Raw genomic sequence first — 15,853 nt, 5'->3', positions numbered from 1 at the left:
GGTAATGTCATCAGTCAAAACAGCAACTTATGTTTATCAAGGAAAAATAAGCACAGAAAACAAATTACAACTTCCTACAGCAATTCTTCCAGTCTACACAAACCAAGGGTTCACACCTGTCAATTTCACCTTTTGAAGTGCTATAATTTCCAGTGTGAACAAAATGTCAGAGTTGTAACAATTTTAGTTACATGGCTGACAATACTTCTGAAGTAAATATCTCACTGCTATTTTGGAGATAGCTTACACTTCTCCAAAGATGTCTCTTCCTCTATGGCGTAAGCACATTATCAGTACTAATTTTTCTCCTGGTCAGCCTCCTTTTCAGATAGCATTGACAGGGCAGTTATGCTGATTAGTCACAGTGCTCAGCTGTGATGTTTGACTAATTTGATCACTTTCTACAATGACCAAAACAATAATCACTTTCATACAGACATGGCTTTTGTGTTTATTTCAGGTCTGGTTCACATTATGGCGTATTAGTACATGTGTTTGCAATATAAAGAATTGCACAGTGATCTCCATTGTAGCCACAGACGCAAAGCTAAAAGTGGGTGTGTGCTGAACCCAAAACTCCAGAGGAGGAGAATCAAATTCATGGGCCTTGTGTTCAAGGGGCAATGCTTAGTCCTCTAAGCCAGAGTCTGAGTGCATTACTTGCCAAGAAGTTCCTGAGGAAACAATAACTCTTACCATTGCAAATTGTCTATAAGTTGACTTCCTAAAGCTTTTGGAGTGCATTAACTTTTGAAATGCTTCTAAACTGATCCTTGGCACTATTCAGTGGCTGATCATGGGGACAGTCCATATTTTACATTTCATCGGGGTCAGAGTCTTAGATTTTCTGTAGCTTTGCACCAAAAACATTGTTAGTCTGATAGTTATAAGCAGCTCACTTTAAAAGGCTGTATATCTGGGAACCCCTTAAGCAAATTAATCCCAGTTTTTCACCACAAACTAGCTCCTCTTGTGGTGTACCAGTTTTCAAGACTGTTTCTCTATTCAGGAGGATATTAGAGCACTTTGATTATTAAAATCAGTTCCTCATTAGGGAGGCTGTCTCAGAGGGACCCTTTGACCAAATAACCCCAATTTACACTACCCTTGGCCCTGATGTGATACAGTGAGACAAAAGCACCGCCACAGGTAAGGTTACATCAGGATTTATGTTTAACAGGGATGAAAAGATCTACAAAACCATCGTGAGTTAGAGTTTTAAAATGTTTGTTGTAGCTTGTACACTGCTTAAATTGATTTTTTTTCTCTCTCTCTCTAGCAGTTGGGGAAGGGGGACTATAACTTGAAGTTTGCTGTGACTTTTGAAAAGGTTCATTTGAAATTTTCTGTAGTCTCTGCTGTAGAAAACTCATACTTCTATGCAATTTTGACAAATAATGGTTCTTTAAACAGTTTTTGTTAGAGTAGAAAAGCATGGAGAGATTTTAATTGTCTGTTTGCATTAATTTATAACATTTCAAAGCTGACACTTCCAAAACAAAAGTCTTCTCCGAAAGCCTGAGGCATACAAGAGTGATTCCTTGTTCTTTAAGAGTTAGTCCCCAGAAACCTGTGAAGAAATCTTCAATATGCTAGCCTTAAGCATTTAAATTTAGCAAAGGGTAATAGGTATACCACATTTTTCTACTGACCATTTTTATCTCCATTCTCTAGGTCCTGCACTTCTGCAAATAATCAATTATGGACCAATTCCACCTGTCGCTTCCCTAGAACAGTGGTTCTCAGCCTTTCCAGACTACTGTATCTCTTCAGTAGTCTGATTTGTCTCGCATACCTGCAGTTTCATCTCACTTAAAAACTACTTTCTTAGAAAATCAGACATAAAAATACAAAAGTGTCACAGCACATCATTACTGAAAAATTGCTTTCTCATTTTTGCCATATAATTATAAAATCGATTGGAATATATTGTGCTTACATTTCAGTGTGATACTTGAGCCTGTTTTTCACTTGTGAACCTTGTCTGAATCCCGAGCTTTACCACCCAGGACTGAAGCATGTACCTTAGCGTCACAGGGGACCCTTGTGGCATAGGGCCCGGGCAGTTGCCATGCTTACTACATCCTAATGCCAGCCCTCCGGTTGTCACCACCTAAACCCGTCTCCCAACCTCTGTGGAGATGCAACCCCCAGGTTGAGAAACACTCATCTAAATGAGTTGAGTATCCCTGGAAGACCTCTGCGTACTCCCCTGATTGAGAACTACTGCCCCAGAAGAAGTAGGGTGAAAGTTACTTTTTTTGATATATTTCAGTTTGCTGGGGCAGCAGTAGCAATACAAGATTGTACAGAGTGTAGAAATACTGAGGGAGCAGATATACAGAAAAGAGAGTACAAATGTTTTTTGGTCTAGTGATGCAATGGTAACACTGCAGAGTTCAGTGCCAAGTGCCAGCAGTGCCTGGAGGAGGAGTTGAGGCAGTACACACGTGGTCTCTGGGAGGAGAAGCAGCAACCTGTTTTCCTTAGCTAGAGAAGGGAATCAGAAACCAAGACATTAGAGCAGTGGTCCCCAAACTTTTTCTGACTCTTCCCCCCCCCATTACCCTCATGGAACCTGTCTGCGCACGCGCACACACACACACAGCCTGGGCCGGAGCCATGGTCCGGGGGCCGGTGTCCGGGGCCCGGCAGTGGAGCAAGGTTGGGTAGTGCACCCTCCCTGTCTCCCGGGCAGAGGCTGGCCCAGGTCCTGCCACACATCCCTACAGTGGCACATCCCCCACAGTTTGGGGACCACTGCCTTAGAGGAGGGTGGGAGTGAAGAGAAAGTGACATCTTAGCAGACCCTTGGAAAAAGAAACGAAGGGAAAGAGAGGATTAATTTTAGAATGCATGAAACTGTTTCTGGTTTTCATCAGCCAATCTAAGTTTTGATTCAGAAATAGCTATAAATGTAATGTGTATGGACAATAATTCATTTTTGTTACTGTTTTGGAACAAACATCAAGTGCCCATCTCCAGAAATGTATTAAATACAGATGGCTTTGGAGATGCACACAGTGCATGTTGAAGAAGATAAATTGTTTTTTCTGCATAGCCAGTATGTAGATTTCAATAATTTGTAACAGTATGAATTAAAATTGTTTCAAGTTTTTGAAGGCATTATTCCTTAATGAGTATTCACATTTGTTTGTGTGTTGAAAGATGGTAAAGAACAAAAATTGGAAAAATAAAAAAGCCGACAAGGAAAATATAAATAAAGCTAATAGCCACCTCTCTGAATTCCAACTAATAAATGTAAAAAGCTAACCAGTTCCATAAACTTGAAACAAAGTGAGGGTGGAGGAGGGGAGATAATTTTGAATTCCAAATCAGAGTTTTTATGCAGACTCATCCGTCACCAGGGAGGAGGAATCATTCTCCAAAGCTGTCACCACTCAACAGGATGGTATAAATCAAAAGAGAAGCCTCTATCAGTATCTTCTTCAGCTTCCTAACTGGAAACGCACCAGAAAAATCACGTACTAAAAAAATCAAAAACAAAGAGTTATTTCATTACCAGAAGAAGAGGAACTGTGTAACCTGGACAAAGGAGAGGAGGAGGAGAGACTGGATAGCCTGTTCCTTCTCCATTTATTTGAACTGTGATAAACTATTTCTGTATTAGAAATACTTGTGGGACAGATGGAAGAATATAGTGAAGGATAAGAATTGGGGGCATAAGTACTTCCATTTCAAAGTCCAGAAAAGTTCTGTGCCAGTTCCTCCATTTAACATTTAAGGACTTTATAAAGACAAAATAGGAAGAAAACACAAGTAGTACAAGAAGTCCAAATGGAGAGCTTAAAAATTTGTATTCAGACCCAAGGAGAAAAAGAGCCCTTTTCCTTGCAAAATGTGGGTGCAGCTAGTCCTTTCATTACTAACATCAGAAGCAACTGTTCTTTCATAATGATGTGGTGCAAAGTGTCTTTGTACCAAAACTGGTAATTATACACCTTTTCTACACCACCATATATGTAGGATGTTTTTGATCAGTGCATCCAGGCTTTTGTTTTACATTACTATAGTACTTGAATTACCTCCTGTTTTCTGTAGCAGAGTAACTCCTTCAATGTCATGGACAGGCTGTGGAAGTGGAAGACGACTTTAAAATCTCTTTAACAAGCGATCACATTTGGGACAGACATTTTGGATAATTTTCCAAAGTGTATGAGGTTTAAATTGTCAAAGTGCTCTGATGGTATGAAGCTGGATTAAGGTGTATTATTATTTGTGCCACTGTAATGCGTAGGAGCCCTAGTCATGGACAAGGCACTATTGTGCATAGGTGCTACACAGAACAAAAAAAACTCTAATTCTGAAAGTTTGCAATCTAAGAAAAGACACAACAGATAAATAGAGATGGAGGAGTACAGTGAGACAGTGTTGCTCAGCATGATAGGCAGTGATCTCAACAGCCTAACCATTGTCAAGCCCCGTACACATTATGACATTAGGCCCTCTGTCTCCACCTCTGCCCCTGTATCATGGCCTTGTCCCTAGTGTAGAGGTGGCAAAGAGGCAGGGGCAGTACCATAGGGCTGCTTTCTCCACTCATGAATGGTGGCATGGTATCTGTCATGTCTTCCCCTCCACCCCCAAATGGGAGCAAGCAGGAGCATTCTTCCACCTAGAGAGGTAGGGCTGGCAGTGGGGGCAGAGGAGGAACGGGCACAGTATTTACCCCAGAAGCTGGGATGTTATCTGTTTGGGACTATGGGCTGTCCCCGCTGCATTCCTTCCCTATCTGCTACATCCAGAGTCCCCTTCTCTGGGGGGGGGGGCGGGTAGGGTAGGTGGTGCCTCCCAGAGCAGTGGGGCTTGGAATTTAATACTTACTTAGCTGCATGAGGTAGTTGAAACTATTGTTTTTAGGCTGTCTACTATAGCAGACACCACTGCATCATTTAGATGTGGATCATGGTTTTGGGTTTTACTTTGCAACCATGAGGGATAGACACTTTTTTTAAATGGAAGCTGAGTTTCCAAAGTCATGTGACTCAAGACCTGGTAATCTTGGCACAGTCATATAATGCCTTATCTTAATGTGGCCCTGCATACTATTAGTAGGAATATGTGTATGACCCTCTTAAGGATTGGATCAAAAATAGTAGCTTTTACACAGAAGCAGAGGGTGGTGAAGAATCGTGTGCGTGTGGAAAAATTATAACCAAATGCCTGTTTCCTATAGTTACTTGACTCCACAGGCAATAAAGGCAAATAAAGTGAATTTAACCAGAGACTGACAACTTCTTAAAGTCCTGATAAAAACATAACTATCTTAAACACAGATAAGAGGCAGGTAGATGTTGAGAGTTTGGGAATGCATCAGAACATAGTTATGATTTGTGGGGTGACCTTAATTGTTCATTTCTATACTTCCTAATTTTCTTAAGTGTATAATAGATACAGAAATATTAAATAAAGAAAATACAACCTTAACCTTAAGTTTCCAAGCACGGACGAGTGGGTGAGGTGTAGTTTCCTTAAGAACTACTGTACTAGCAAGGAGTTTTTAAAGCCTTAGAGTCATAGTTTAAAATCTGGACAGTGTTTAAGCATGAGCTAAATATTCTTTCAGGTACTACATGTCCCCTGCCAATTTGTAACTTTTATGACTGCATTCTTGCCTTGAAAATGTTTTCTTTCTTCTTTTTGCTTTGTGAAAGACCCATGGAAGAGGAGGAAACTAACTGAAATAAAAATAAGTGGAGAGCTCAAATTTAGCACTAACTCTTTTTTCTGTGTTACTGAATAACAGATTTAAGCTTTAAATTTGGGATTTTAAATAGACATTAGTTATCTCCTTTAGCGTCACTGGTCTTGTCTGTTGTAATTGGCTTTTCCTTCAGTATTATTATCCAAAAGATTTGCAATATAAAGATTAGAGTGCATTACAAGACTTAGAACATAAGAGCAATCGTACTGGGTCAGACCAAAGGTCCATCTAGCCCAGTATCCTGTGTTCTGACAGGTTTCAGAGTAACAGCCGTGTTAGTTTGTATCCGCAAAAAGAACAAGAGTTCTTGTGACACCTTAGAGACTAACAAATTTATTTGAGCATAAGCTTTTGTGGGCTTGTCTTCTGACAGTGGTTAATGCCGGGTGCCCCAGAGGGAATGAATAGAACAAGTAATCTCAAGTGATCCATCCCTGTCTCTCATTCCCAGCTTCTGGCAAACATAGGCTAGGGACACCATCCCTCCCCATCCTGGCTAATAGCCATTGATGGACCTCTATCCTTCATGAACGTATCTAGTTCTTTTTTGAACCTTGCCTTCGCAACATCCTCTGGCAAACAGTTCCTTGGACAGATTGCGATTGTGTGAGGAAAAAAATATTTCCTTTTGTTTGTTTCAGACCTTCTGCCTATTTTCATTTGGTGACCCTAATTCTTGTTATGTATTCCTTCTCATAACACTTCCTTATTTACTTGCCCTGCACCAGTTGTTATTTTATAGATCCCAGTCTTATCCATCCATAGTCATTTTTTTCCATGCTGAATAGTCACAGTCTTATTAATCTCTCTTTATATGGAAGCCATTCCGTACCCCTAATAATTTTTGTTGCCCTTTTCGGAACCTTTTCCAATTCCAATATCTTTTTTTAAAATTATTATTATTTTTGAGATGGGGCAACCACATCTGCACACAGTATTCAAGATGTGAATGTACCATGGATTTATACAGAGGCAATATGATATTTACTGTCTTATCTATCCCTTTCTTAGTGAGTCCCAACATTCTATTTGCTTTTTTGACTGCCTCTGCACACTGAGTGAATGTTTTCAGAGGACTATACACAATGACTCCAAGATCGCTTTGACTGGTAACAGCTAATTTAGACCCCATCATTTTATATGTATAGTTGGGATTGTGTTCCAATGTACATTACTTTGCATTTATCAACATTGACTCAATTTGTGATCCACTATAACCCCTAGGTTCTTTTCAGCGGTACTGCTTTCTAGCCAGTTACTCCACATTTTGTAGTTGTACATTTGATTTTTTTTCCCCCCTCTTAACTAAAGTGAAGTACTTTGCACTTATCTTTATTGAATTTCAACTTGTTGAACTCAGCCCAATTCTCCAATTTGCCAGGCTTGTTTTGGATCTAATCCTGTCCTCCAGAGTGCTAGCAATCCTCCCAGCTTGGTGTCATCTGCAAATTTTATATGCATATCCGCCACTCTGTTATCCAAGTCAATAATTAAATTATTGAACGGTACTGGACCCAGGACAGACTCTGCAGGATCCATTAGGTATGCCTTCCCAGTTTGTCACTTGGTAATCTGATTTCAGTGTACAAAAGTGGGGAGGGGGAGAGGCTGATGGAAATGGAAGATCTCTGCTTGAATTGTTACAGAAAATTAGACACTCCATATTCAGTCCAGTTTCTGATTTTCACATTTGAAAAATATAGTGATTATATTTCTTAAATATAACATGCATACCACGTTTATAGTTACAGAATGGTTTTGTTTTGTCTGAGTTCACAAAAGTCATTAACTATTAAAGTATAATACATGTTTGTGGTTTCTTTATAGTTTATTAACTCAAGTGGCCAAATTAATCTGTTTTGTTTTTGCAGCCAACAAACATCTTCACATCTTCTGGACTGAGGCAAAGTATAAGAAATTTCAGCCCCAAAGGAAACGGGGGGGAGGGGGGGGGGAATAACTGAAAAGAGAGTTTTAGTATGGAACGGTGCTTTTGACCTTAACTACAACTTCACTACTGCAGCACTGTAATTTTGAGCAAATAATGTTGATCTATATTCTCTGCTTTCTAGTAAACAACTTTGAAAGTGGAAAAGCACTACAGATCTCGTGAGCCTAATCATCTTCCAGCTATGCATCCTACAATTGATCTTGTGTATCCCTTCAAGCCTTCATGTTAACATTCTGATTTTTACTCAAAGCCTGCAGAAGATAAATGCAGAGAATGTTCAGGAATATCTGTTTAAAGATACGTTTTCTGTAGTTAAGTTCATACATGCAACACTTGTCAGTTACACAACGTAAATCTACTTGCTGTATCCTAGTATTTTTCTTTTCACAAGTTGTATAGCTGAAATAAAATGCTGTTTAATCCCACATTCATCAAAATTGATTATACCTGTACTCTGACCATGATACCTTGGCTGGTGAAAAGCCTATCCTTCTTAGGGAGAGGAGGATATCTTCATGAGACTTGATAGGTGGAAACAGAAGCCCATCTCTTCATTGTTATATATGCAAGGTAGACATCAGTCATTTAGATGGGCTTTACCAAGCATATCTAGATTTCAAAAGTGTGGCTGTAAAGTCAAAGAAATATTGCTAATATATTTGGCATGCAGTATTGGATAGTTTGAGACTGATGCATGGAAAGCATTGCAGTGTGTTAACTTGGGCAATACTAGACATAAATAATGCTGGATATCTTTTGCAGGTTGGTAAACGTAATGATAGTTTCACAGTGGGTGAGGGAGAAGAGAGAGATGTGCATCACTGAGCAAACCACAGTGAATTTACCAGATCTCGCATTTTTCTCTCATACTTATTTTGAGAATTAGGGAAACTTAGGGCTTGTCTTCATGTACAGTGCTGCAGCAGCAAAGCTGTGCCATAATAGCACTTTAATGAAGACGCTATTAAGGGCTTGTCTATACTGCCACGCAAGATCTATCCAAGATACACAACTTACGTGACTAGCGTAGCTGAAGTGGACGTACTTACATCTCCTTACCGTTGTGTCTTCGCTGAGGTAAATCGACAGCTGATGCTCTCCTGTCGACTCTGCCTACACTACTACTTCTGGTGGAGTACCAGAGTTGACAGGAGAGTGCTCAGCGATATATCAACCCCTGCTGGATCAATCGCTGACCGCCGATCCGGTGGATAGTGTACACAAGCCCTAAGTCAATGGAATAGTTTCTCATGTCAAAAGAGCTAGCACCGTTCAGGGAGATAGATTATGTCAATGGGAGAAGCTCTCCTGGCGACATATCGCAGTCTACATGGGAGGGTTATGCCAACATAACCCATGTGGCTTGGGTGTGGATTTTTCACAACCCTGAGTGACAAAGTTATACCAATATAGGTCTGTAGTTTATACTTGACCTCAGTTTACTGATGAATACGTTTTTATTTGTTTCCATTTTGTACCAAGAAAAGGGAGCTGGGTTGATCAACTTCTACTAAACCTCTGTATATAGCATCTGAAATTTAATTCCACAACCCCAGTTTGTGCTTGTTTTATTAATCAGTGATAATATATTGTCAATACAGCTAAGGTTTTTTTTACACGAAAGATATGCAGGCCTTTTCAATAATGCCGTCTTCCCCCTCCCCCATTTTCGAACATATTATTGTAAAACACTCAGTTGAAACTTCATGTTTTTTTTAATTTGAATAAAAATAAACATTAGCCTTGACATTTCTCAGTTTTTGAATCTGTATCATTTTTTCATTTGTGTGTTTTCACTTGTGTAGCCCAAATGAATTAGATCTTAAAGAGAGAGCGGGGGTGGGAGGGAGGGAAATAGGTCTATAAAATACTGTTTTGAAAAACTAATTCAAATTAAAGGTCCAGGATAAATGTCAGGTCTAGATTTAAATGTCAGCTATGCTATATGAGTAACTTTATCCATGAAGTTTCATAAGTAGGCATAGCCATGTTGGACATAAAACTATCCAAGGACTAAATGCAGACCCCCAAATGGATGTTAATTACAATTATATCATCTTGCCTGGCTCCCCTCTCCTGCTTAGTTAGCCTTGCTCTCTTCCCTTCTGCTTTTTTACTTTCCAGCTCTCTCGTTGTGCCTATCATACTGTGTCCAGTAGCGCTTCCACAGTGATACAGCTCTCCAAAATAGCAGCAGTAGAGTGGAACAGATACAATCCAATTCAGTTTCACTCTTCTAGTGGGGAAATGCCCCATCCTGGAGCGATGAATCTCTACTACTGCAGGCAGAGTAGAAATTACATTTTTCATTCCCTTTTAAATAAAGTGTGGAAGAACACTAAGACTTAGTCTTTACGGGTCTTTATTGCCAGTGTTAGGGAACCTACATTTAAAACTCTGTTCGAGCTAGAACAGTTCTTAACAGTTTTGGTCCCCTAGCATGGTAGGGCTCTAGGTTAAGCGACATAGTTTAGCCCTATTCACGCAATGCTTCAAACTGTTAAATTGTTCTAGGACCATTTTATGCTACACTTGAAATAGCCAAGGTAACAAATTTCAGTGCAATTATTCCCATCACCTTTTTTAAAAAAAAAAAAAAAAGACACTGCAGTTTATAGTATAGATGGGACGATTGGAATGTTAAAAATCACTAGTTATAACTTATTTAGGAAAGATCGAGTAGGCAAAAGGGGAGGTGAAGTGACAATCTATCAAAAATGGCATTGCTTTTTTTCTGAGTCACTGATAACTCAGAAGAAAATGATCTTATATTCTTATGGATTAATGTTCTGCACATAACATGGGGTACTAGATGATGTCTGCTTTGGACCACTAAAACACACTATACATCAGGATGGACAGCTCCCTGAACATCTATCTTTGTGTAGGAAAACAATCTGTTATAATGGAGAACTTCAGTCTGAATGATGTATTTACTGGAGGTTTCATGCTGCAAGTACACAAACATCCTTGGAATTTCTAGAAATGGCAGATGACTTTTTTTTATATCTCCATCAACCAGTACAAGGAAGTCTATTTCAGACCAAACGTTGACAAATACAGACTAATTGATCTCATGAACTAAAAATCAGGTTAGATTAAATTTATTTGCAAACAAAATAAAGTCAAAACAGTAATATACATACTTGGTGCTTTAAAAGCACTAATTGCACAAAGTTGAAAATGATTATGAGCTGAGAGAGAGAATTTAAGCAGTAAACTGCGAATGATAATTAAGAGCTCTTTAAGAACATTTTACTAGATGCCCAAAAAGCCAATAAAGAAAGAAAAGGCTACACTAGTTTAAAATAACAGCGTGGTGTAAAGGGGAGAGGGGTGTGTGTGTGTGTGTGTGCGCGCGTAAATATAAAACAAATAGGAAAAAGGGAAACTGATAGTATAGGTTAGATGCTAGGAAGCATAGAAAATTGGTAAAGGACTAAAAGGGAAAACTATGGCCAGCAGAGTTCAAGACAATAAAAAGGAGTTTTTAAAAGTATTCCTTTCATTTTTTTATACAAACAGTGGAATTGGTCCATTACTCTATGGTCATTGTAGAATTGTTAACAATAATGCTGAAAAAGCAGAAATGTTCATTAAATACTTCTTTTCAGTGTGCAGGGGGAGGAAGCAGATGATTATCATATAATTATGATAACATATTCCCCACACCAACAGAACTAAGGGTGGTAATAGACATTTTTAAATATCCAGTCCACATCACTTGCATCTAGGAGTTCTGAAAGAGCTGACCTCGGAGGTCTTGCGGCTAGTAATGTTGATTTTCAATATGTCCTGAAACATGGGAGAAGTTCCAGAGCACTGGAAGAGAGCTAATATTGTGCCAGTATTTTTAAAACGGTAAATGGGATGACCTGGATAATTATACACCTGTCAGCCTGACTTTAATCCTGAGCAAAATAATGGAATGGCTGATACGAGACCTGACTGGTAAAGAATTAAAGGAGAGTAATAGAATTAATGCCAGTTAACATGGGTTTATAGAAATAAGTCTTATCAAATTAATTGGATCTATTTTAGTGAGACTACATAGTTGATAATGTAATAGTGTTTAATCTAATATATTTAGATTTCTATAAGGTGTTTGACTTGTTCTTGCATGACACTTTAATCAATAAACTAGAACGATACAAAATCAACATAGCACACATTAAATAGATTCAAAATTGGTTAAATTATAGTTTCTCGGAATGTAATTATAAATGCAGAATCATTGTTGAGTGGCTGAGTTTCTAATGGGGTCCCCCAGGGACAGGGTTTTGGCCCTGTGCTATTCAATATTTTTATCATTTGACTTGGAAAAACACAAAATCATTAAAGATAAAGTTCTCAGATGACACACAGGTACAATAGTAAGTAGGGTAGAGAACAAGTCACAGATGCAGAGCAATCTGGACTGATCGATAAGATTGGCACTAGCAAACTCTGCTTCAGTAAAGTCAAATGTATAAGGACAGGAATGGGGATTCTATCCTGAGAAGTGATGCTGAAGAAGACTTGTGGGTCTTGGTGAATAATCCACTGACAAGGAGCTTCCAATGCAACACTGTAACCAAAATGGCCAATGCAATTCTTGGAGAGAGATATATAAAAACAGGGAAATATTGAGTAGGAGCAGAGAGGTTATATTACCTCTTTTTTTGGCACTGGTGCGACTACTACTGGAATATTGTGTCCAGTTCTGGTGTCTACAGTTCAAGAAGCATGTTGAAAAATTGGAGAATGTTCAAAGAGCTAGAAGAATGACTAATAGGTTGGAAAACGCACCTTATAGTGAGAGACTGATTTCCCAGAGTCTGTTTAGCTTATCCAAGAGAAGGTTAAGAGATGGCTTGATCATAGTCTAGAAGTACCTCCTTGGGGAACAAATTTAATATAGCGGGCTCTTCAGTCTAGTACACCCATAACAAGAACCAGTTGCTGGCAGTAGAAGCTAGACAAATTGACTAGAAATAAGGTGCAATACTTTAACAGTGAGAGTAAGTCATCATTAGAAGAATTTACTAGTGCTTGTGGAGGAGAAACTTTGAATCAAGATACAAACACCGTTAGTGGACCTGAAGCAGGCATTAATTCAGGGAAGTCTCCCATAGCCTGTGTTGTACAGGTCAGAGTAGACCAGTAGTTCTCAAACTTTTGTACTGGTGACCCCTTTCACATAGCAAGCCTCTGAGTGCGAACCCCCACCCCAACACACAGACACACAAAACAGTTTTTTAATATATTTACCACCATTATAAATGCTGGCAGCAAAGCAGGGTTTGGGGTGGAGGCTGACAGCTCGTGACCCCCCCATGTAATAACCTTGTGGAGAACCCCTGGACTAGACAATCACAGCAGTCTCTTCTAGCATTAAAGTCTGTGAATCTAATGTTAATGAAATTCTGGTGGTTTCATTAAAAATGTTTGTTTGAATAGACAACTTTTTAAATGTTCAAATGGTAATTGCTGTTAAGTTTTTGCCATCTCAGAAACACTCAGTGGATATAGTGAGCCACTAAATCACATGTAAATAAGCTTTAAAATAAAAATCCGTATGCTAAAATTTTTTAAGCTTTCTTCTGAATCCTTTAATTATAGAGGGGAGACGCTAGCAGCCCCTATGTTTTAGTTGCCTGCATTTTCCATTATAAGGATTTTTATGTACTTTTGTTCGAGAAATCTATCAATTGCATACAGCAGACCTTTGATATTCCTCTGATGCCATAGAAATGCCTTTTCTTTGTCCCATGAAATTCCATTGAGGTTTAGTTTAGTTGGAGAATGTTAAAAAGTAAATCAATCATCTGTGTCAGGAAACTTCTAGCAGCTTGCCCAAATCAGAGGGTGCACTTAGGCTAGGCTAATGCTGCACAGCTCCCAAAGCAGCAGCTTCAACACCTGAGAACACCTAGAAAGCTGCCAGAGCATTTGTAACAGTATAGGGGTAAGACAGATCCAAGCTTGGTTCCCCCTGAACTTAGAGCCCAGTTTCCTACCACCACCTCCAGCCTCTGGTGGGCACCAGATGGGGCAGGAGCTACTCTATATCTGGGGATTGGGAAGAGATACACGAATTTGGTTCCACCCATAAACCCCCCAGATTCAGCACAGACCCCCCCAGCAGCCTATTTTTGCCCCTCTAGGGGGCCATGTGGGATAGGAGCCCCTCCTCTCCGCAACCATTCTGTGGAACCAGCACATGGTGCTAGCAACCCATCTCCTTTCTGGAATAACAGCCTTCTTTTGCTGCCATCTAATGTGGTTAGTCCTGTAGTTCAATTGGTAGCAGTCTGTGTGTAGCAGTGCTAAAGGCTAAGGTTTCAAACCCTGTTGATGGTCCATGATGGGGAAGTCATTACAATTGTATTTAATAAAAATACTACGTTAAAATGTTGTTTAGGTTATAAAGTCAGGCACATGGAAGTTAGGAAAGCCAGATTTACCATTGCACATGAAATCATAATTTGGTCCCCTTGTGCAAATGCATTATGATGCAATCTTTAATTACAGGATCATATATTATTTTTTCCAGAGCCATTGCACAGATTGGATGCCCGGGGTAACAGTGCATTGTAATCCAATGATTTTCTCCCTTCTGTGGAAAGCTAGAGAGCCACAGGCAGCTGTAGGCAGGTCTTGGCAGGATACAGAATTATAAAACAAAAGTTTGAGTGCCTGGCTGCAGCAAAATGGCAAATTCAGCTAAAAAAATTCTGAATTCCGTAATGTCTTGGGAAAATGCCAAATGCTGCAGCTGTAGAATTGCAGAGGCCACAAACCCTAACTAATTTGAAAGGGGCAGTTATGCCTCTTCTGTTGTTTCACGCTCTCTTCAGACTTGGGTGGGCATCACTTCAATAGATCCTGTTTAGAACATATTGTAAGTATTCCTGTGTCAAATAGGAAGTGAATTTGAATCCTGGTTGGCTAATGTCATGGGATTCATGCATTATATTTTTAGAATCCATGTTGTCAAGTCAGCTTTCCTTCTAGGACAGACAGTGTTTCTGTTAAATGGCACACATAAATGGGCAGAAGAGAGGATGCAGACTCCTGAGAAACAGCTCCCTCAGGGTAGGGAAAGTAAGGAAATGGCTAAAATTTACAGACTTAGTTGCCTTAGATACCCACCCCACCTAGGCTTCTGAGTAAGTGAACTTCCTAACCCATAGTTTTGCACCCCCAAAAAATCTGGCTGCCCGTATACATTCCCTATTGTGGATTTTCTGTTTAGCTTTAGACATGTACTTTTTAAAATGTTGGCCTTGAATAGTCAAGTTTTAAAATGTTGCTAAACTGTAGTATATGGACTGAGGAGAAGGAGAAGGTCAGAGTCTAATCAATTTTTATTTCTTCAGATAAGCATAATTTTGAGTTTGATACGTTTTCTTAAAGTCCTCTTGCTGAAGACCTAAAGAGAGCATTATTTAATTGGAAAGTACCTTATCATACCAAGAACATACAGATGGACTAGCTAAGGAGGAAGAAGGTATAAATCTGGGAATCACTATTGTTGAATATATTTTGTGATCACTTTATGTTCTGCCTTTTAAACAGACGCTCCTAGAATATGCAGAAAAGTGGAAGACATCAGAAGATCCCTTGCCATTGTTGCAGGTATATACAGTGGCAATCCGAAGCTACGTGAAAGCACGACCTTACCTTACCTCTGAGTGTGAAAAAGTAGCCTTTGTGCTTGAACGCTTAGCACTGTGAGTATATTTTCAATGATTTGGATACTGTGTGTAGATAACTTATTTTTAAGCCATTTGCACTGGCTACCTGATCATTTCTGGCCTGAATTTAAGAGTTGGGTTTGATCCATAGGACTGGGGACCTTGCTAGTTGGGATACTGCTTCTCTCCCACTGCTACTGTCTCTCAGTTGTGATTGACAGAAGCACCCATTCTTAGTTTGAAATAGGCAGAGTCTGTTGACGTCAAGGGCACACTGCAAGGTACATCTATTTACCTGGACTGGTTGGACTTTTGAGGGAAATCTGTTTTGTGTATAGGTGGGGAGTTTGATGTTCTGCAGATAGTTATTTGTTATTATTTCTTGCAAAGCACCTACACCCTTGAATAATGCCCCTTTTTATTTTTTATATAGATTTAATAAATAAGCTATATTTTTGTGGATTTTAAGCAGAAAAATAGATAATGGCTCTTGAAAGA

General features: G+C 39.3%; 1 protein-coding gene across 1 annotated transcript in view; it reads left to right on the top strand.

Moving 5' to 3' along the window:
* Positions 1-15,853, top strand: part of ZNF292 (zinc finger protein 292) — a 66,003-nt gene that overhangs the window by 17,647 nt on the left and 32,503 nt on the right. Inside the window, exon 2 of the mRNA XM_050950065.1 lies at positions 15,237-15,391. Coding sequence (XP_050806022.1) covers positions 15,237-15,391 — 155 coding nt within the window. The remainder of the gene's footprint in view (positions 1-15,236; positions 15,392-15,853) is intronic.

This window comes from Gopherus flavomarginatus, chromosome 4, assembly GCF_025201925.1.
Source record: "Gopherus flavomarginatus isolate rGopFla2 chromosome 4, rGopFla2.mat.asm, whole genome shotgun sequence".
Lineage (NCBI taxonomy): Eukaryota > Metazoa > Chordata > Testudines > Testudinidae > Gopherus > Gopherus flavomarginatus.
The sequence above is the reverse complement of the archived record's forward strand: the minus strand, read 5'-3'. Positions and strand labels throughout refer to the sequence as shown.